At 42.1% G+C, this 23,274-nt stretch overlaps 1 protein-coding gene across 17 annotated transcripts in view; it reads right to left on the bottom strand.

Moving 5' to 3' along the window:
• Positions 1 to 23,274, bottom strand: part of PARD3 (par-3 family cell polarity regulator) — a 568,085-nt gene that overhangs the window by 159,609 nt on the left and 385,202 nt on the right. For 15 of the 17 annotated variants that reach the window (XM_045535668.1, XM_045535678.1, XM_045535705.1 and 12 more), the window contains one exon: positions 16,248 to 16,479. In XM_045535668.1, the coding sequence (XP_045391624.1) occupies positions 16,248 to 16,479 (232 nt within the window). Of the gene's footprint in view, positions 1 to 11,603; positions 11,729 to 16,247; positions 16,480 to 23,274 lie in introns of those variants that run through there. The other 2 variants (XM_045535801.1, XM_045535808.1) reach the window with 1 other exon arrangement.

Raw genomic sequence — 23,274 nt, 5'->3', positions numbered from 1 at the left:
AAAAGACAAATACCGCATGATTCCACTTATATGAGGCAGTAGTCAGCTTCATAGAGACAGAAAGTAAAGTGGTCATTGCCAGGGGTGGGGGAAGAGGGAAATGGGGGGGTTCATGTTTAAGGGGTTCAGAGAATCAGTTCTGCAAGGTGAAAGAGTTCTGGGTAGTGCTGAGGGTTGGCACAATGACACGAATGCCAATAATGCCACCGACTGCACTTAAAAATGGTTAAGATGGTAAATGTCTTATGTATATTTTACCATGATTTAAAATAACAGCAACAATAAAATACAATGTAAGGATGGTTGAATGAAAAGGAGACAGTGACGTGGAAAACACTGTCGATAGATACATTGATAACACCGGGGCCACCACATGATCTTGGGACTTCCAATCTCCAGACTTCTTTTAAATGAGGGAAAAGTGCACCCTGGCTTGTTTAAGCCACAGCTATTTCAGTCTGTGCCACGATCAAAGCAACTTCGCACAGATCTAGTTATGGAGACAGGAAGGAGCATTGCCTTTCATATATTCGGCATCCCAACGGGAGAAGAAGAGAACATATTCTTTGCAACGTCTTTGTAAATGCTCCCGTCTTCAGATCAACACCTCGCTGATTCGGTCTTAACAGTTCCCAAAAACTGATCGTCATCCTCAAAGTCAACCCACGGTGGCCAACATGGGGCAGGGTGGAGCCAACAGCCTTCCATTGGGGGGGGGGGGTGAGAGCAGAACCAGTGGAGACCACTGAAAATAAACACGCAAACGCAGCCCCAACTGCCCAGGCCACGGCGTCATTCCAGCTGACGGAGACTTTCAGTGTTGAAAACAAGAGGAAAACAACAATCTATGAGTCAGAAGTGATTTTCATTTTCTCCCTATTGTTTCTGATGCTATTTGGGTACTCTCCAGTTGGTGAGCAGAGACAACTTCTTGCGCTTTCTATTATGCTGGCTGTTAATAAGTGCTTTCTCTCTAATTAGACAGCTACCCACCAGCTGTGGGCATAGACAACAGTGGAAGACACTTCTAAAAGGAGAGGTCCTCTTCCTTTGCTGACCAGACTAAATGGAAATAGTAGGAAAATTCTATCTTGTCCATCTCACAAGAAAAATAGGCATTTTGCCAAACAAATCAACAGGCGTCTACTTGAAGAGTGAAGCAGAGAACTTTGAGAATAAATGATATAAGACCCATATGGATAAAAATAATTTGACTATGAGACCTTTCCAAAACCAGAGTTCTGTAGGGAAAATATCATATTCATTTTTCTAATTGCTTATTAAAATTGAGAAGGTAGATCTAAAAATCTTAATGGCAACCCATTTAAAGATTGTAATGGTATCTATTAACCAAACAATAGCTACATAGTTCCATGTTCTACCTTTTTAAAAATAAGGCTCAGTTTATAATGTTTCATTACTGAAAATATAAAAGAAATCAAAATTGTTCACAGCAGGAAATACATATAATTCTACAGTTTCCTGGGATATACTTTTCCAGAAATAAATCTAGTTAAAATGTCTTTGAATGCAATGACCGTAAAGTACATAATACATAGAATGACTCATAAAATTAAAAATGCATGTAAAAATAAAAACTTTGCATTAATAGTTTGAACATACCAAGAACATATCCCTTTGGACAGAACATGAAAGATGGACCCCACTGCCCTGCAAAACAAGGATATCTGAAAATCAGTTTATTACAATTGTTTTTTTAAGCCCCGGAAATGGAAGCATTTATGAATCTTGACAATAGGCCCTGGGAAAACATGGTCTGAAAATGTATGCAAGTGTGGAGTGAGGACTTCTGATGATGCCTCAGAATGGTTAAATGCCACAGTATTTTTTCTTAAAAAAAAAAAGGCTTTCAAAAAAGGTAGTTTTAAAGCTGGTACTTTGAAGAAAGATGCTGTTCATCTCACTTAAATACTTTTCTTGCTCTGTAAGCATGAGGGAAGGTGGGGACTAGGAAGCTAAGTGACAGTAGCCAATGCCCTCAGGATCCTTAAAACACAGCTACCTCCAGGAAGGCCAGGTGCTTGGCAGGGCCACAACTGCCAACGTGCAAGACAACACCAGAGACAGTGAATGATGAATTCTCTGACTGCTGAAGTTAAAAAGTGATCCCACAGTCAGCAAAATCAATCACTAAATTTATTTTTCCTCCAAGTTGTATGCTGGTATAATTGTTTACTTAAAAATTAATTCCTCACATTCTAAATTCTACAGTCCTTTGTAAAAATCTGCAATTAAGATTAATGTGTCAGTTAAAATGTCATTTCTACGGCTCAAAAAAAAAAAAAAAAACGTGGAAATCTGGCACAGGTTTTGTCTGTGTGTTACACAGAGTGTTGGGGGGGAAGCTTTGCTTCTTAAAACAGGAATTAATGTGTGATGTCTTTCACCTGGAAGAGACTTTCGCACCAGATTCTGTCTGCACTGGCATCACACAGAAACACGCAAGTACATCACACAGCAATGGGCAGCCAAGACCATGAGGACCTTTGACCTCTCAGCAGAAACACTGCTGACTACGTCATTCTCACTAATACAAAACACAAATTGCTTGTAAGGGCTTTAATGACCTTACTCTTCTGGTTTTCTTCCTCTCCTCGGTTACCAACATGTTCTTCCTCCACCCGACCCCTGCCCCGAGCTTTCCTGACATTGGAAGGGGCCTCAGAACCCTCCCTGGCCGCCTTCTGCTACTCGTTCCCTGCACACGCTCTGCCCACACGAGCCCCTCCACTCACGCTGCCAGGGTTTCCACTGGCACCTCCCGTGTCTTCCAAATCTCTGCAGTGACAGCCCCTCCCCTCACCCACCCTCCACACGGACATATCACAGACATGTCAGATTCAACATGTCACATGTCCTCCAAATAGGACCCTCTTCCAGTGTTTGCTACTCAGTGTGACCACCCATCCGGCCGTGAGGCCAAAACCGTGCAAATTCTCTCCACGGTTCTTTTTCCTTCATTTTCTACATCTAACCAGACAACCAAGCCACCTAGATGCTACCTGTCCCCAAGGCCACCTCCATCTCTGGCCATGATCTTTGCAACCACTGCCTAACAGTTCCCACATCACACTGGTCCAGCCCCTTAGTTCACTCTACACACTCTGGTGAGAGGAACCTTTTACTTTTCTAAATGTCGTAAATGCTATCAAGCCATTCTCTCGAATGGCTACTTGCTGTCCTTAGAAGGGCCACGCCATGTCCAGAGTTGCTTGGGAGAGGTCACCCTGCCTGCCCACTGCCTCCAGGTTCCCACCCTGACCCTTTCAATCCTAGAGGATTTCCACTACCTCAACAGTCTTTTTCAAATTGTGCATTAGAACCCATTAAAGATCTAAAAAGGATTTGGTGGGGCTCACCTAACACTTTTGTAAAATAAATTACAGAACAACAGTACCCACAACAGCAGCTAATACCTACGCAGTACTTACTTTGTACCAGGAGGAGTTCTAACACGCTTCGCATATATTAACTCGTTTTAGCTTCGCAACCACCCTGCGAGGTAGGTACCATTATCCGTACTTCGCGACTGAGAAAAGCAAATCACAGAGAGAGGTTAATCGACTGGCTCAGTAGACAAGGCTGGCGAGCACAGGGCTGGCGCCTGAACTCAGGACACGTCACTTTAGAGTCCAGGCTCGTAGAAGCCACAATACGCTGCTTCCCACTGAAATATGCCAGAGGGTAGCATGTTGGGAAGGGCCGGTATTGCTTACACTGCGAAATGTTCATCTTAGATGTTTGTGCATGTATGTGCACACTGGGTTGGTTCCAAGGTAGAATGTATTTTCTTATTACAGATGAAATCAAAAAATTTTGAATCTCACAGATGCAAAACATGCTTTTCCCCAAACACTGAAGGATCAGTGAGAGAACTCGAAACACCTTTTGCATCTCAGTTTAAAGACACTTTCTGGAGGGAGCCACACTCTGCCTCCTATTCTGGGCCAGGCCCACCGGCTGGAAGTTCTCACAACTTCCTCTTCCCCTTTCACGAGGCCCACGGGAGCAGCACCTACTTGCTCAGTGACTGTCATCTCTCGGTGGTAACCACCACTGCGTCCCCCACACCTGGCCTCATGCCTGGGACACAGCAGGAGCTCCAGTAAAGATCTGTTGAATGTACAAAGCGAGTGGTTTTACCTGGCAATTACTAAAAACATCAGACCCGCTCCATAGACAGGCGTAGATTTAAAAAAAAAAAAAAAAATCCACCTGCTCACCATTAGAAACAATTTTTGCCAGGTGAGTAAGAAAATGCTCAGAATTTATTTTACAGCCCAGGTAATTTATTTTTTGCGCAAGGCATGTAAAATTTTATGCGGATGCGTCGATCTGCTGAGCAGGTTTCAGAGTCACGGACTGCTGCAGCTGGCGTGGAGGGACAGAGCAGGGGCTGGGTGTGTTGAGAGGCGGAGCTGCTCCCCGGGGGAGGCCGCCAGAGCCAGGCGCCCACAGCCAGCCCCCCACGAGGCGCCAGAAGCACCTATCTAGGGAATCGGGCAACATGTCGCAAGCTGACGACTGCCTTGACCCCAGATCTGCAGCTCACAGCCGCCAATTTGCAAAAGAGCAGTAAAAGTTAATCTTTAATGGTATACTCATCATTAAGTGCTGAAATAAGATTGCCCCATCAGGACGTTTACTGCTCCTTTGCAAACATACTTACCTGAACGTGGAGACACATCAAACCAGGTTTGTTTTAGGGCAATTGCCTTTCCCTGGTGTGGCTACGACAACTCAGGTGGCAGCAGAGTGTTCAGCGTTAAGTGACCATCACTGCTTTGCCACCATGCTCCAAGTGACAGCATGCAACTGGCTGTTGCTCTGCCCCAGAAAGAACATAAAAGGACAATTTCCATCCCATTAGAGTTCCTGTCTACAGTTAAAGTTTACTTTCTTAAAACTATTCCAGAATCAAGCTGGAATAAATTAAAGAGATATTATCATTATCTTAATTTAAAAAATGTTTTTAGCACTATACCTTAAAATGAGATAACATTTTTTTTCAAAAAGGGAAAGAAAAGGAACCTGAAATTCTAGGAATTAAACTTGGGATGCTTTCCTAAGGACTAAAATTTGTTATGAAAGCAGGAATTAGATAAATTCCTGCAATCAGCAGTTAGTGGAAATTCACAAAAGCCAGGTTTTAAGGCTCCCAGACAGGTGCGAGGCAGGTGACCCTGGGCGCAAACAGCCTCCCAACAGTAGACCCCTAAGAGGTGAGCTGTGGTGCCCACAAAAAAGCCAATGATCAGGCAATTTTGTCACCTGGGCGGCACGGACAGGGCCACACAGAAAGGATGAGTACAGGAAGCAAAGACCACTGACATATCCCAAGGAAAAGAATGACCTCAAAATTACTTAATAGGAGAAAATAAAAGAGACAGCAGCCATGGAGCAATATCTGATGTACAAGAAGGTGTGCAGTCAGGAAGGGGAAAAGGAGGCGTAAAAACAGGAAAGGAGTCAGAGCATTTACAGGACCATGAGGCCATCATGAAAGAAACGAGCTGGAGGGAAGCTAGCATTTTTTTCTTTAATCATCCTCATTAGTGTTTTGAAGCAGGGGACATTGTCATCACACACAGTACAGACAGATCTGAGAGTCAGCTAAGCGGGGAGGGACGTGGCAGTTGGCAAGTTCCTAATTAGCAATAAAATCCTTAAGAATTATTTGGGGGAGAGAAAGGACCATAGATGGAGAAAGCTATAGAAATCAAGTAGGAGCAACACTTAAAACTCAGGTTCAAAAGATACCAACTTCCACATTTCCAAGCTAGCAACAAGAATCTGTTTTTTCACAGCACACACAATAGCAGTGCCATGATACAGGATCAATTTCACAGCCATCTTGGCTCCCACATGGGTTTTGGGGGCAGCAAAACCCACCCAAAGGGGCAGGAAGGCTCAGATCGTGCACCATCTACATGGTTAGGGACACAGCCTTGGAAGTTGGCCAGTGTTCCAATTCAGTGTGGCCCTCCCACTCGATCATCGTGTGACCTTGGCAAGTTGTTTCACCTCCTTGAACCTTTATGTTTTAGTTTATCCATAAAATAGGGCTGATGTTAGCACTTTTTAGGGTTGTTATGAGGATTAAATGGGTTCTTGAAAATAATATTCTTAGCAGACTGTCCAGTAGTATCAACACACAGTGAATGCTAACTGCTTGCCGTAGTCCTGGGCAGAGCGGGTGACATGAGGAATGCTGGTCACAATGACCAGCATGTCACCCAACAGAGTCAGAAATGTGGGCCAAGGAATAATGAATAACCCTCTAACTAACTGCAAGAGTGGAAATGGGGGAACCTTAACATAGCACATAGGGATGTTTTAGAGTTGGTTTCCATCAGCTCAGCTCATTTCGAAGTCTGTTTCTTTGTGTGAACAGAGAATCTAAAGTTATGGCTTTACTTCCTGGTTAAAAAAAAAAGACTCAAATTATTACATAACAAAGAGAGAGATGATGATATTTTCATTACAAAAGAAATGGAAGTTACAATACACTTACTATGGATGTCACAGAAGGAGAAACCAGGGAGGTGAGGTGGTCATCGCCCCGTCACACCATACCTCATTTAAGAGTGCAGTCAGGAAGATTCCAGGCTCCCGGAGTGGGCTGGGCCCCAGGTGCCTCCACTGAGGGCATGGAGACCAGGCAGTAGGAAGACAGAGAAGGCCCTAGAGGGTCCCCTCTTGGCGAGGCAGAGGTTGTCTGTGAGCTGTCCCCGGCCGTGGCCTTCAGAAAGGAGGGGGCCTTTCACCAACTAACTCATCAGCTGCCCACGAAGCTTGCGAGGAGCAAAACCAAGGTTCTGGCTTTTAGGGACAGAATCTCCCACCATCTCCTGGACCCTGATGCTCTGAGGCTTAGGAAGACTTGGACAGGGTAATTCTGTCATTAACTCCTTGCTTGAATCTGTCACCCCTCAACAATACAACCCTCAGCCTGAAAGTTGGGAATCGCCCAACACGAAGGATCTAACTTGGCAATCACATCCTCTCTCCTGTGAGTCTGATTGTAACAGGGGACACTTAAATCCCGTATGGCTGCTCACGGCGGGAAAATGATAACTTCAACAACAAACCGAGAGTATAAGGCAGATCTATGGAGCAGGAAAAGGCTGCTCATTCAGGGACTCTTTAGTCGCAGGTACATGCACACCTAAAGCAGAGACTGGCAGTGACGTCTCTGCCCAAAGATGCCCTCGTATGAACACTTGTCATAAATTACAGCATTACCCCAACAGAAATTTCTCCCATGCACCATCTCTCATTTACTCTGGAGCTTTAATGTATCTATTCATTCGTTCAACACACACTTGTCATCTTAGTCTAGGTTTCACCAGAAGCAGACCCTGAGCCAAGGATTCAGGGCAGTGGGCTGGGGGGAGGAACATCTGAGGGGAATGCAGAAGCATCAGAGCGGGAAGGAAAGGCGTGAGGAGCGCCCCCTAGCTGTTGCTGCGGGCAGCGGAGTTCAACCTCACGGGCGAGCCCTGGGAGCGGGGTGGGGTGGTGCTCTCATCCTGCAGCGTGAACAGGAGTCCCCAGGACGGTCCAACCGCAGATGCTGACATCAGCAGATCCTAGGGTGGGGCCTCAGATTCTGCACTTGACAGGCTCCCACGTCCTGCCACATTCCTCGTCTGAGGACCACCCTTTCAGGGCCAGAGGTGTAGACCTTGTGATTTAGCATGGGAAACCTAAGGACCATGGGGCCCAGGGAACATCTACACCAGCTTTCGTGGGCGGTGTGTTGGGGGCTGCTCCGAGGTGCTGTCACGTTGTGCACTTCCCGCTAGACCAGACAGAGACGCGGTGCTGCCTCCCAAGACCGGCCACGGAAGGGGGTTGGGCAACCGACATCTGTCACACATACTGAGCACCTACAATGAAACCATGTGAGTGGCATAGATTGTACGTCAAATTGAAGCGAGTGCAAATGAGACAAACGATGCCAAAGCGTGGGACAGGCAACGTGCAGGTGGGAGGGAGAGCAGTTTGCAATTCTGTATAGACCCCCTCCCTGAAAAGTGGACACGTGAATAAAGAGGCTAAAGGAGTGCGAGGAGCCTGTAGGCATCTGAGCAGAGAATATTCAGGGAGAAGGAGCAAGAACAAAGGCTCTGCTGGACCCAACAGGCTCAGGGAAGTGGAGCGAAGCTGGCCAAGGCAGGGGGGAAGGCGCAGGGGGGAAGGAGCAAGGCGAGAGAGCTGGCAGGTCCCGCAGGGCCTGTGGGTGACTGAGGGTTTTGCTTTTCCTCTGAGTGACTTGGAAGGGCAAGGACTGCAGCTGTGTGCTGAAGACAGAGCCGGTGGGTGTTTGCTTTTGTGCATTCATAAGTTGAATGTAGGGTATAAGGAAAAAAAAAAACAGGAGTCAAGGATTCCTCCAAGGTCTTGGATCGAACCAGCTGAAAAGCCAGAGTTGCCGATCTGAGAAGGGGAAGGCTCCCAGGAGCCGTTCTGGCGGGGGAGGAAGTACGGAAGTGAGTTGGGAGCAAGTAAAGTGTCAGCTGTCTGGTCAACATTTGCATGAACGTGTCCAGAAGGTGGCTTGATCTACATACAAACACGAATTGAGAGGTCAAGGAAGATGCCCAGGCAGGAGATGGGAATTTGGGAGCCATCTGCCTATAGACTGCATTTAGAGCACAAAGGGTGTTTCCTGAGAATAGCAAAATTCTGTGTTCCTGAGAAGAGAAAGAGAGAAGAGGATGGAGGACAGAGACCCAGGGCACTCCAGTACCTGGAGGAGGGAGAGTGGCACAGGTTAGCAAAGGAGACCCAATAGATGGGGTGGGAAAGGGGGAAGAGACCCAGCAAAGGTGACCTCAGCGGAGAGCAATGATCGACATGCCAGGTGCTCTGGCAGAACCAGAGGGACGAGAGCGGACATGCACCACCCAATGGTGACCAATGCCACTGGTGACCTGCACAAGAGCAGGCTTTGTGGAAAGGGATGAAGGATTAATTGAGGAGAGTTCCAGAGAGAAGGGGAGGATGGAGAGAGCAAATATAAGTTTATCGAAGAGTTTGCTGTGACAGGCAGGAGAGGGCAGGCAGGGCTGAGGGAGATTTTTCTCTAAGAGGGAGGAAATAACGGCACGGCATAGGATGACGTGAATGACCCAGTGGAAAAGGGCAGTCACAGCTGGCGCGGCAGAGAGCAAGACAGAGTTGCTGGAGCGATGTCCTGGAAGAGGGGAGAGAGGGTCAGACCTCTCTGGGGGGCTAACCTCGACGGGGGACTCAACCATCAAAAAAAAAAAAAAAACAAACGGAAAGGTTAACAGGTGACATGGTTATTTCACTATGATCTGAAACCTAATCTCATTTTAGTCTTTTGTTTCTAAATCGGCTATTATCAAACATGGGTGAGAAGAAAACCATCCAACGTTCAATTATGTAAGAGGACACTCCCCCAATGAATTCTTGAAAAGGCTGTTTGTAAGAATAAAATAATTACCCTTATAGAATAATTCGTGGCTAGATAAAAATACATTTAGAAATAACATGCACTTGACCTATTTTATGCAATGCAAAGGATACAGAGCCTCTAATGGCAACAAATAAAAACATTCAGAAAGGAAATTTGCAATCTATGTTGTGGTGCACATCATTAGCCGAGCCTGTCTTCCAGTACATTTTTCAATGGTGTGATGGTATTTATTTACCTTGTATTATTAGAAAGTGAATAGTCACTAGGCTTCAATTTTCACATCAATTGCAGAAAGAAAAAAAAAGATTCCATTTTCTACACAGTCTGGAATTGAAATTGACTTAGCATCTCAGAACTGTCAAAAATTGCTTTTACGGAAAGGTTTGCTTTACAGAGACTGTAAAGTAGGTGTCATCCTTGACACTTGCGTTCTATATTCACGCCGCAGGTCTAGGGAAAAGAAACGTTAGAGAACGTCAGGAAAGGTCTGAGAGGGGCCCAGCCGTCATGCTTCGCGCCTCGCCGGGCTTCCTCTGCAGTCAGCCTGAGCGCCGCGGATGCTGCAGATGTCAGAGGTTCTCTATTTAGAACTGCTAACAAGGAAAAGAGGAATGCTTGAAGGATCTGATTATCGGCTAGCCTAGAACTTGTCTTTGCTAACAGGTCAGTCTGACACTTATTTTCCTGTGTTAAAAACAAGAACCTCTGTTTCAATTCAAATTAAAAGCAGCATACATTAAATCCCAGGGAATTTACAAATTCAGAACTTGCTCCGAATGAGGAATAAGGAAACCCACCCAGGATGTATAATTATATAACAGAGCTGTTCTCTGTCCAGGTGACAAACAAGAAAACAAACAGAATCATGTCAAAATCTCCCTTTGCAAACTCTTTCTTCTCGTTACCAAGAATTGCTCCTGTGTTTCATTTAGAGAGGCTTATTTTAACTGCCTTCCTTAAATCAGCAGCAGATTGCACGGGGCGCTGCTTAATTTTACCAATGTGAGAGCGCTTACATTAATCCCCGCGGCAGTCAGGCCTGAGTCATAAAAAACCCCAAATCCTGATATTTCTGACATGAGCAAACAAACACTGTTCCGCGTGCCTCCCTCCCAGCACACAGGTGAGGATTTCCTTTCTCGTGGTTGGGTGGGCGGCGAGGGGGCAATGCAAAATCCTCTCAAAACAAAGCAGTTAAACCCTTCTCCCAGGCACCCGACTCGATTCCATAACACCCTTTATCAAATGGGTTTCCTTTTCACCTTCACCTTTATTTGTAATTTCGATGCAATCCTAACATTTTCAGGAGATAGAGCTAACTAAATACAGACGTTGTCTAAAATCCGGAGGGGCTGTGAATAATGAAGGGGTCATGAATGAAGGCTCCTTACAAGGCTTCATTCTAAAGCAAGGACTGTCTGAGATCCATCTGCACTAGTATTTGGAGCTCTGATTAGAACTCTTGGCCGGGCAGACTCCTTCCAGAAACATGTATGAAAGAGTAAGTGCTCTCACATCATGTGGTCTCAGCAAAACCTCCAGACTACTGTGGGCCAAAGTAGCTCCACTTTTTCACACTGGAAGAACCTGCTGGTTCAGCCACCCCTGAGCATGGAAATTGGTTTTCCTAACCACCCACTCATCCGTTTTTTGTCTAAACTCTGTAACTCATAAAAAAGCCCTTCTTACTGTCCCATTCTGGTCATCGATTTGCCCCATCGCATCTTACCCCTGATGGGAGACTAGTTCTACCCACACGGCTCCTTGCTTCTGCCCCGAGTCACACCTGTGACAACCTGCTTGTGTCCCCCACGCCACAGGGTCACACAACAAAACCACACTGGTGGTGGTTCTTTACATCATCTTGAAAGCTCCGATTCTAACATCCAATTGGTGTATGCTGAAGATTTCTGAATACGCCAGCAGCTAGGACCATGGTCTTCCACCATGAAAAGGGGCTAATAAAAAAAAATGATGGGGGGAAAAAAAACGTGTCTCTGCCTTTTCAGGCAGTAATTTAATGCCCCAAGCCTGAAATCAAGATCAAAAAGTTCCAAATTGATTAATAACGAAAATTACTAAACCATCAAAACTGCTGATGTCGTAAACAAAATTCGTCAACAGCCACTAAGAATTCATTAAAAGTAAATTTATTGTTTGTTTGAAAAAAAAAAAAAACAACTGTGCAATATGTGCTGTTCAAGACATTTTTGAATCGGGTTTGTTGTTCATCTCTTCTCGGGCTTCAGTTTGGCAAGGCTAAACGAGAAACACGGTACAGACACACAGTTAGTACGTACAGGTAAGGACAGCAACAACTCGTGTTTGTCAGACTCTCACAAGCTTAAGACGTGCAATCCAAACGACAACATTTAGTGTTAAAATCTGATCTTGCTCGTTGTGGTCTGAAAACAGTCATAGTCTAAAAAAGGAAAATACAGCAGTGTATCTGATTTCCACCAAACAGAGTTTCAAACTAAATCATCTATTTCCTCTTCCAAAACTGAATAAAACAATGCTGCCAGGCCCCAGGTAATCATTTTAAATGTAACTGGAGGATTGAGTTGTAATGGAAATACAGCAACACTACTTGTGCTTTAGCTATCCATGGTGATAGGTCCTCAGCTATGGCATACGGACAAGAGCAAGACACAATCTGAAACATGTACGATGAGGCCACTTGTAAGGACCTTCGGTTCAAACAATAACAGTTTAAATTTTGCAGCAAAGCAATATCAAACTGCACTTACTCTAGGGCTGGGGGGAGGGGGAAGGGGAACCCTGGAACTGATAATTTTAAATTCTTAATATATAAGAATATGGGATTTTATTATCTTGCCGGTTATTTCAATTTGGAGATGAAAACTAAGGTAAAAACACGTCACTCAAATGCTGCTTTCCTTTAAGAACAAACACATTTAAAATGTTAATCAACACATCTCCTTCCTTCTAAAGTACATACTTCGTTCCCTGTTCAGTGACAACTTCATATAATTGCAGAATTCTCAGAAATCCCTTACCAGTGTGAAGTTGGAATGGCCAAGACTTGAGATCCTTGCCCTCCCTCTGCCCTGCACTGTGCAGGCAGAACGATTACATGCGCAAGTCATGTTTATCTGTTTTGTAAGCACACTCAGGTTTCTTAGACACAAAGCCATTTTAATTAAGGCAACAGGAGCTCTTTACGCACAAAAGAAGATATAGGATGTACAAGGAGAAATTAATACGAACATGAAACACTTTACATTTGTTATTTGATGCCTTATAGATTGAAATTTGTGATTGAAAACTTGCATGAAGGCAGCTTGTGCACTTCATAATGCTCCATAATTTATAAACAGAACAGTGATTCCTATGACTCACAACATTCTTTCCTAGAGCTGTTTATCAATAATTGAATCATTTTTGTGACTCCCATTCCATGTGTGAAACAGAAAACCATGTTGTCTGTATATGCCAATGACTAAAAATACCTATGCAAGGTACCATCATTTCCACTGGTACAGTTTTTAAAATGGGGGCCCAGCCATTTGGCCCTCCTCATATTTAACCAAAAATCACAGACCACCTGCAGAGGTAGAAATAGTATGTGTTGGAGTGGGGGTCGGGGGTAGGATGGTAGGGTATTTATTTAGAAAGCTAGACTCTCAATATCTAATATCCTTTACCCTTAGTCTGCTCTTTTTGTTACCTGAACCACAAAATAGAAACAAAAACTTAACACACACAGACACACTCCTGCTTTGTACTTTTGACCTGTACTGGCCTGCCACATTTGAACATTTTCCAAACTGTTCTAAGACAGGTATATGCACATACTCGTTCTGATTAAGCTATTTAAAAGCAACACTGCTAAGGAAATCACACCCTATATATCTCCTTAAAAGAATAAAGAGAAAAGGAAGAGACTAATTTTAAAAGCTTACTGTATTCCCCTATGTTGCTTAACAACAACAACAAAAAGAGATAACATAAGGTGACATAAAAGTATCAACCTGAGGATATATTAGTTTCAAATAATCAGATCCAGTAGGCATAGAGGGTCGTTGAAAAAGTTTTAAAAACTCTGACACTCTTAAAGCTAAGATTTTTCTCAAACACTAATGGCGTGTAATGAGGCTGTGAAGGGTGGAGCAAGAACCAACACCCGATGAAACAAAAAGCTTCCTTTATGTTTAATAGATGACTCTCAGCTCATTTCAAGGAGCAGTATTTGGCAAGCTTCAACGCTTCCCCAAAGGGCTGATACAGCGATTTGCAACTAGATAAAACCCAACCATGTCCAGGTATAGTAGTCAAGATGCTACAACTCTGCCCAAAGATATATTTACATATTCTAGATGAGGTGGTATATGCTACTCTCCTGGGAGAAAAACTCTGTTTTATGAAATTCATGGTACACATACTCCCACCATGGCAGATTTTCAGCTACCAGCATGATGTCACCGAACATGGAACTGGAGAGAGCTGCATAGTACTCACCAGTCCACAGTGTTGGCATCATGCCCACACAATGGGTGTAAATAATCTCAAAATCAGAGACCATAGTAAACATCATTAGGAAGTGATGAATTTTGAGCATCAATTACCTTAAGATAATTTATTTCATTTTTAATAATGGCCGTGTTTAACAAGAACAATTGGCTCTCCAAAGCCAATGCGAGCTGACTCTAGCAAACCACTGATGCCATGTACCCAGAAAAGCATATATGGGCATGATTTTCATACCAGCCAGTCTTAAACACCGGTAGAACATTTGCTTAATTTTTTAGAAGTCTGCAGCCTGCCCCTGCACCTGAACATAGAATTTGATGTTGAAGACTATGAAGGGTTAACTCCTCCATCACAAAGCTGGCATTCATTACAAGTGATGGGCACAATCTATAGATTTAGATCTAGAGATACATCATGTAGTGTTTGACAGGACTTTTAGCAGAAAGAGTTGTGTTGTGTTGCTCTTCACGGTCCTTCGGAGATAATATACATTTTCTCCAAACTCCCCACTCCTCTGTCCCCAAATAGAACAGCTCCACCACAGACCTCTCGTCTGGAGTTGCAAATTACAGAAAAAGATCATTTATAATTAATGTAATTCTAAGACACTAGAAGTTTATTTTTTTATTCCGCGCCAGGAACAGAGAACCGTACCTATCAGATAAATGTTGATGATGAATGGAAACTATTAGCTTTCACTAAGACATCAGGAGAGCGCCACAGGTCTCAGGGCAAGTTGCTACCAATTCTTATTCTCTAATGTAAAGAAGACAGTAGCACAAAGTCCTTACATTTTAATTGGTGGGCAGCAGCCTTTTTTCTGTGCACCAAGTGTCAGTTTATGAACTGTCAGTTTGCATATATGGAATGAAAAGCCCCCTGGCTAACACAAAAACTGAAACTAAAGTGGCAGTTAGAGTCATTTCCTCCTGTAAGATTCTTGGACATGGAATGTAATAAAGAAAGATGATCTGACTGAGAATGCATTCAGAAGGAACAGTATATAAACAAGAAAAGCTCTAATGGAAAACTATGAAAATCCCAATGTTCTGAAGCACTGGGAGACAGAAATCCAATCCTATTTAAATAAGAAAACAGTGCTAAAAGAGGCCAGATTTTGTGTCCATGTAAGTCTATAGTCACTTTCCTTCTTCCCTGCGCTTGGCTTGATCAGACATCTACAGAACACATCTGTTGTCCGTGTAGCCTTCAGGCTGGGCCACGATTCCAGGACTTTCCAGGCCCGACTTAATCTATAGCTCCCTGAGTTATTGAGGTCAACCTCAGGATTATAAATCAAGAAAGTCTATGAAAATGAAAACTCTTGTTCAGATTCTGCAATTAAAAGAAAGTTAAAAGGAAGGGATTCATAACACAGGACAACTACTTTTTGAAAAGTCAAGTGGCTGTGCGGTATGTTTTCAATTTTAAACCGTCATCTTGATATGTTTAGGGGTTTAATTTATGGAACAATCAAGCAATCTTTATATTTAACATTAAATGCCCGAATATTATAAATCACCTTAGACGAACATTTATGGGAGAGTTTCAGTGCAACTTCTGAACAACTTGTCACTTTTATTGTATAGCGATGATTTGTAAAAAATGATATGCTAAGTAATCCTAGAGTATAATTTAGGGACACAAAAACAACTGTCAAGAGACAGCCAGAGACTCCACTTAATGAAATCTTTACAGACTGAAGTAATAAGTATTAAATTAATCAACACAGCTTAATTGAAGGTCTATTTGTAACATTTTTTATTAGACTTGTTATTAACGAACCTTTAAATGCTACCACTAACTTGAGCTCTGTGTTAAATTTAAATAATGAACCATTGTTCACACACACAAAAAAGAACAAACAGTGCTTTAATAGCCCTTTGTCTCATTGGGGCTTTTACTCTTATGCATAACTAAGATATAGACATGTCCCTCCTTCCTCCCAACACTTATTTACACAGTTGGCAAGATATCACCTTTAAGGCTGCTAAAAATGGTCCGTAATACCTCCAGTAAAATCCTTAAGTAAAAATGTAGCAGCTGGAAATTATACACGAATTCTGAGTAACCTCGAAGATAATGTTTTCTAATCTGTGCTTTCAGTACTTTTTACTTTTTTTTTTTTGGAGACAGGGGTCTCTCTCTGTTGCCCAGGCTGGACTCAAGCAATCCTCCTGCCTCGGGCTCACGAGTAGCTGGGACTACAGGTGTGCACCACCACACTGGCTTTTATTATTTTTTTGTTACTTTCACGCTCTGGTTTGCACCGGTGAAGACTTACCTGAACATGTCTCCCAAGCCCTTGAGCATTCCTTTCTTGGCTTTCATTTTATCCTTCTCCTTATCTCTCTCTTTCTTCCTCTCTTTTCCAGTTTTATCCTTTTTCCTATCAGTCCTGTCACCTTTCTCTTGGTTTCCGTTCATGTGTCTCTCCAGAGAGTGGGAAGGCTGATCGCTGGCTGTGGATACTGACTCTCTCCCTGATCTTGAACTTTCTTCTGTGTCTTCTTCCACTTGGAAGGAAAGAGGGGAAAGGGGGGGGAAAAAAAGGAACACAGTGAACCAAAGCAACAAAAATAAAGGAACTAAAACACACGTGAGGACTTTTACTTTCTCATATTTTTCCTGCAGTATCACCCTGCCATCAACACGGATGGCAATGTTGTCTAATTCTGGGTGGAGCTGGAATGCACTACGTGATGTGGATACCTCCTGCCCACGTGTGTGTTCCTCTGTGAAGACGGTGTGCCAAGCAAGAGCAAAAGAAAAGCAGCGCTCTGGCTGGATGCTGCTGCACTCTCAGCAACACCCTTCAGTCTACAGATCATGCGCTGGTGGGGGGCCCAGCATGGCCTTGTTACATGGGGCAGACCTCTCAGGGTCCTGTGCGCTGTCTTTGCAAAGTGAAAAGAAAGAAAAGAAGGAACCCCTCCCCCAAGCACTTCCTTTCTTCTTGGGTAAGGATAAGGTAGACACATTTTGGCCTCCCGTTAATTTGCTAAACTACACCAAAGTCAGAACGAGGATTTCTTTCCTAGGGCTCCCAAATATATGTACACTTGTGATTTCTGCACACTGAAGAGTGGATTTTTTGGCTTCCAGCTACAACAGATCTTCACAGCCTCTGTAACTTTTCTTTGCACAAGGAGAACATCAGAAGTGAAGCCTACTATATGTCCTAATCCTAAACAATTTTGCATGCCCATCTGCACCATGGCAGCTGAACACAGGTGGATGGAGCCATGAAAACCGGTAAATTAATAACTGCGCTCCTCCAGACTCTGCAGATAAAAGATCTACTTAGTGGTAACAATGTTCCATTCCTTCAACCAACACTTAGTAAGCACAGGGTCTAAGGGTACTTCATTACCTCCAACTTTCTGCACTTGAAAGAATTACCAGTAACTAAAGTAGACTTCCGCCCACCAAGAGAACTTTAAGAATTTCTCTATTAAGCAAGAAGCACTGATGCACATATTAACAGCCATTCTCAGAAATCTTTTCTGAGATTAGTCGCCCAAAGTTGTCCTCCAGATACAGTAAGAATTATCCGGGCTTCAGGTTTCTCTTGAATTCTGAGGTAGTTTTTCTCTTTCCAGCATCAACAAAGAAAGTACGGATCGATGTTGTTGAGCCTCTTGTAACACAGTGCTAAAGAGAACAATTAGGTCCCTTCCTAATCCTTCGCAAAGAACTGACCTCCAAAGTCAAGTTCATGTATCTGCAAGTAAAATTCAGTCTCGCCTCTCCAACACAGCAAGGGACACTCGAATTAGCAACACACAATGCCAAGGGCATAAGAAGCCCGGCTGAAACAATCCCAGTCTCTTGGTTTTCTGTTATTAAACCCTTACAAATCTGAAAAGAGATTATATGAAATGATGGCATAGCCATGACCATGTAATATAGTTTTTTTTAAAAACTGTAGGACTCCAGGACTGGCAGGCAACCATATCAATGACTTTAGAACGGCTGATCTCCCTCTGTACTGGGGTTTAATTGTGAGCCACCATCCACTAAAGGACTTTGTGGCTTTTAGGAAATTTGCTTTTTTCCTATCTAATATTAACATATAAATACTAATTGTGCAGGTTGGTTAGAGGAAGCCATTGGCAACTTTCAGATTCACATAGTTAATGAAAGTCCATAGTCTTACAAATACTGCTGAGTGAAGGCTGTGATTCTTTTGTGGTATACACAGAGCAGGGAAAGAATATCCTGGCACCTGGCCCAAGGGCTTGCTAATTATGCGTAGCCTTATTCAAAGGAGAGCTCCCCAAAAGAATGTAAACATAGCATAAGCAAGACTGCAGCACTTTTCCTAGTACCCTTGAACATGGCTGCATTCTGTCTGCTTGCAAACTACTACTTTGACCTTTGAGATAATTGCCCAAATCATTACAAAACAATTTTCAAAAGTTCCTGCAAGCTGTAAAAACCTAGGTCTGTTAGTAGACCAAACCACATAAATGGATGCTAATCAATTTTCTACATTTCCTACATGGAAACCTCCTTTCGTCTCTACTTTCATAGCTCTATATATTAATATAATTTTTTATTATTGCACTTCTCAGATGGTATCTTAAACATGTATCTCCCTTTCTTTAAGTTCCTAAACTGAGGACGGCCAGGCAAACAGCAGGTGCTCATAAATGGTTGTGGAATTGCAAGACTCTTGGTAAAACCTGACGCATGACTTTATCCCCAACCAAACTTCTCCCCAGTTTCTAGGTACCACCATTCTTCTGTCTTCAGAAAAATGCCTGCGCTCCTCTAACCAAGCCCCACAAGACAGGCCACGACCCAACTACAGTGACACCGGGAGCGCCCACTGTACTTGATACGGCTCCAGTCGGTTCCTGCTGTATTTTAGGCTATTCTTGTTAGTGCTGTATGTATCATCTAATGGACTTTATGACCCTCGACAATGTCTGAAACTATAAACAAAACAATGAGCTCCATAAATGTAAATGACTCAGTCTTTTGCAGCAGCCATTATCATAAATCATGAATGGAAGTATCAGTAGCGATTCTGTTAGTTTTCTGCCTAATAGTTTTGGCAGAAGTTCAGGGGGCATATGTCTGATCTTGGCTCGGTGACAGAAAGAAGGCAGAGCCTTCACAACTCACTATATGCTGAAGTCAGATTTGTTGCCAATTCTTTTCATAGTCACAATAATTTTCTGGTGTATGGAGTGCAACTTATTTTCTAAATTGGGTGACGTAAAGTTAGTACCAAATCATTTATTAACTTTAGGTTTTTATAACCTCATTTTATAAAATCAAAACCCCCACCCCCAGTTTCTTGCCTCAAGCAAGTGGACTGTTTAAAATGATACTTGCACATTTGAGAATTCTTTTTGCTTGTTCTGAACATTCTAATTTAGATAATACATTATCACAGAAACTCTTCTGGGGGTGTACTGATTTAACTAATCTCGTTGAATGCCAACTAATTAAAAATATTTAGCAATATGTAGCTTCATATGTACAAACATAAGATGTTCTTTTAGGGTATCGCACTATATGTGCTTCAAACTTTGAAATTAATCGATAGAGAAAAATAAGAATCTCTCACTTTACCCTGCCTCTACACAGAAACACTGTGGTTTTTTAAAAGCCCAAATAAACTGGTTATCCATGCTTAATTTTTGAAAACTATGTATATTTTTAAGATCACTGATACATTAGCCGAATTTCAAGTTTGAAAACCAATCTTTGTATGTTTGATGCTAGCTATTTAAGGTAAGTCAGAATTTTTATTCCCTTAAACTAAGAAAACACGAAATACTCATATAAACAATTTTTCAAACAAGTACTAGTAATATTAACATATTAGCCTGATCTATTATGTTCATATAGTGAATTACAATGCAAGAACTAATCATAAACCTATATTTAGTTTACTATTTTAAATGCCATATAAATTTTGATTTTTTCTTCTCTTTAATTCTGTTCAATTTAACAGATTATTTTTGCTTTCCTTTTGGACGTAGCTTGCACAAAGATAATTATCTCCTTCCAAATAAACAGAAATTTCTATTTTTGACAACATACCTGCCTGTTTGAACCTGCTCTATGCACTGAACTGTCAGCTACTTTCTCATGTGATTACCTATAAAGATGAGTACTTTAGAGTTTCTTTTTTTAAAGAAGGGATAGCATGAAGCTGCTCATTTCCCTTTAATGCAGAACAGTCATTCTGCAATTAAGACATACCTAATTACCATGTTTTCAACAGATGCAAATGTAGCTCAATTAAAATTCTACTCCATGTTACAAATTAAGCTACTCAATTCTGAAAGGTATCATGTTAGGACTGGGTCACCAAGAAGTTTGGAAAAGATCAGGCATTTCTGTGTTAATGATTATGGAGGAAATGACTCTGAGTATTAATTGAAGCTCAAAGTTCTACAAGCTTCTGCCCTTAAATAGAATATTCTGTTGAGTCATTACAAACATTTTACTGTCAAAAGTTGACTCTAAGCCACGTGTTCATTAGAGTCCTTTTTTTTTTTTTTTTTTTGGTATTAAGAAGCTATGCTACTGTTAATACTGTAATGATCTCTGTTGGTTGCTTGTCCAAAATCTATTTCTTACCTCCTTCTTCCTAATGGAACTCTGTGTTTAGGAACGCAACGTAGCTCCAAGACATGAAATCATGTGAATGCCATACCCCTGTTGGCTTGTTAGTCCAAGGTTGTTAGACCAAGAATGGCCCAATCAGACTGAACAGACATATTCCATGCTTGGGGAGATTGGCTCATTCCCCTTTGTTGGCCACGAAAAAGATAGTAAAAGCCTCTGAGCCTTTGAATTACCCTGTAGATAGTGGAATTGTGGATAGTGGAGTGGAAGGAGCAGAAAGATGTCGGTTCTCTGATGACACCACTAGACTGTAGAATCAATAATCCCTGAAGCTGCCCGACTCTAGAACTCAGCTACGTAGGACAGCGCATTTCCTGATGGTTTGGGTTGGTTTGAGTTGGGGTTTCTATTAACTGTAACGGAAAGCATACTAATAGGTACATTTTATAAATCAAACTTCAGAACTGCTATGGACTATCTTACAGCATTATTTATCATAAGTGTAAAAGTTAGCAGTTAATGTCATCATTTTAGCCAGCATGGACAATTTCACTAGATTTAAATGATTTGTTCAGATTTGCTACTCAATTTAAATGACTTGTTCAATAGGTATTAACAAAGATATACAAAGCTAAAATGATAATATAACACTACTTCTTACTTAAAACTCACCAAGTACCCTCCCTCTGAAGGCAAGGCCCAAGAAGTATCATTGCTAAATATTTGAGTGGATGACCAAATGATTGAACGAATAGCCAATAATAGGAAGAACTGCCCTTTATTGCTCCATATTTATAAAGAACTACCCCACAATTAGGAATACTTGACCACAGAAACATAGATTCAATTTATGGCAATTTACAATTGACTTGGGAAGACAAAGAATCAAACGTAAAAACTCTACACAGGGTGACCGCGTCTTCACAAGCTACCTTCTTAAACCTTAAAGTTAAAATGAGACATGAGTAATGGAAAGTTTCACTAGATTTAGTAAATCCACAGACCACTAGCGATTTCTATCTATTAATGTTAGGTAAAAATACAACACAACAAAACCAAATGAGGACTGGTCTCCCACACACTGCAAAGTCCGGCATAGGAATTGAGAGCACCGGGAACATCAATATTATTTTTATTTCTTATTTTAGTTGAATATTTTGACTTTGGAAGAGGAAGAATGATGTAGGAAATGAACAGCTAGTGATACAGATGGTGTCGAATAACAGGATCTGCCGTTCTGGACTCTGACTTTTAACATTAGAATGATGAGCTCTTGGCAGTAGGAAAACTTCGCTTTTTCTGAATACCAAAAAAATTACCCCCCTCCGCCCCCAGACACAATACAAAGCTGGCATGAAACAGGAAGACTTCAGAGCGTTTATACTAATATGTGGGGTGGGAATACCAAGTGCTATGAAGAAGAACCAACAGTATTACTGTGAGTGGAGAAAAAGCTCTCAAAGAATCAGGTGACATTTATTACTGGTACTATAGAGGGGGTTTCAGCAGCTGGAGAAAGTTCAAACAGATGACTCCTCAGACACTCTAAAAATAGGTTTATTTCGGTTTTTTTTTTTTTTTTTTTTTAAATATCTCAGTCTCTGTGGGTGGAGGGATAAAAACAATAGGATCACTCTGCCAACGTCATTACCAAAAAGCATTCTTCACTTTTACTTGACATCCTCAACTTGTCTTTAATCCAATCCCCTAAAGGAAGCAAAATGCTCCCAAAGATAACGGTAGAATGTCACCCCCCTTCCCACTCCCTTCCCAAGATAATGCTACAGGACAGGCCCAATGAGGGTCACATCCTCAGTTTTCTTAACCTTTGCAAATTTGTTTTTGGCGTCCAATTCATTTTTCAGATCGTGGCCCACAATGGATGCCATTTTCTGTCCATGGGGACAATTTACAGGGAAGCTGACAGCTTTAAAACAAAAACAAAAACACACAATTCTGATTGAATGGACTGTTTATACAACCAGAATGAGCACTCATAGCCCTACTGGAGGAATTGCCACTAAAAACTTTATTTCAATCAGGAGGAAGCTTGATGTCAAGGGTATGTGTGAGCCACACACAAAACGTTATTTATGGAGTCAAATAAAGAGATTCCAGGCCACCGCTCAGACTCTTTTAAGCGAAGAAACAAAAACAAACAAAATAACATAAAAATGTAAAGATATGATAAAATAGCACACGGCTAGCAATGCTCTACTTTGCCTTGTTTTCCCCTCTTTGAGAAATCAGTATGCCTGTCCCTCAGAAGCCTGCATTCTTAACTGCCAAGAAATACAATCTATACGGGGGGATCCACAGGAACATTCTGATGTTAAAAACATACCTTATACTAAGAAGTCTCAGATGCATTCTATATCATCAGTTGGGGCTTTAGAAAACTAGACTGTTCAGGAAAAAGTGTCTAGAAGAAGAAATATGACAGTCAAATATACACATTAGAAGGTAGGAGAAAGTTACTGGGGAGAAAGAAGATGCCTGACGAAGACTGGGCGGTTTGGGCAAGGACGAGCACAGAAGTTTGAGGGGTTCTGAGAACAAGGATGTGATTGCAGAGCTTACTGGGCAAATCTGGAGACAAGAGGACCAGTTAGGAGACTCTAACAATAACTTCAGATATTAAATAATGAGGGCCCGGGCTAGACTGGAAAGAAGGGGAGAAATTAGATTTCATGAGAGAAAATTAAGCAAGCTTGGTAATG

Source organism: Lemur catta, chromosome 1 (genome assembly GCF_020740605.2).
Source record: "Lemur catta isolate mLemCat1 chromosome 1, mLemCat1.pri, whole genome shotgun sequence".
Classification (NCBI taxonomy): domain Eukaryota; kingdom Metazoa; phylum Chordata; class Mammalia; order Primates; family Lemuridae; genus Lemur; species Lemur catta.
This window is presented reverse-complemented; position numbering and strand designations above follow the sequence as displayed.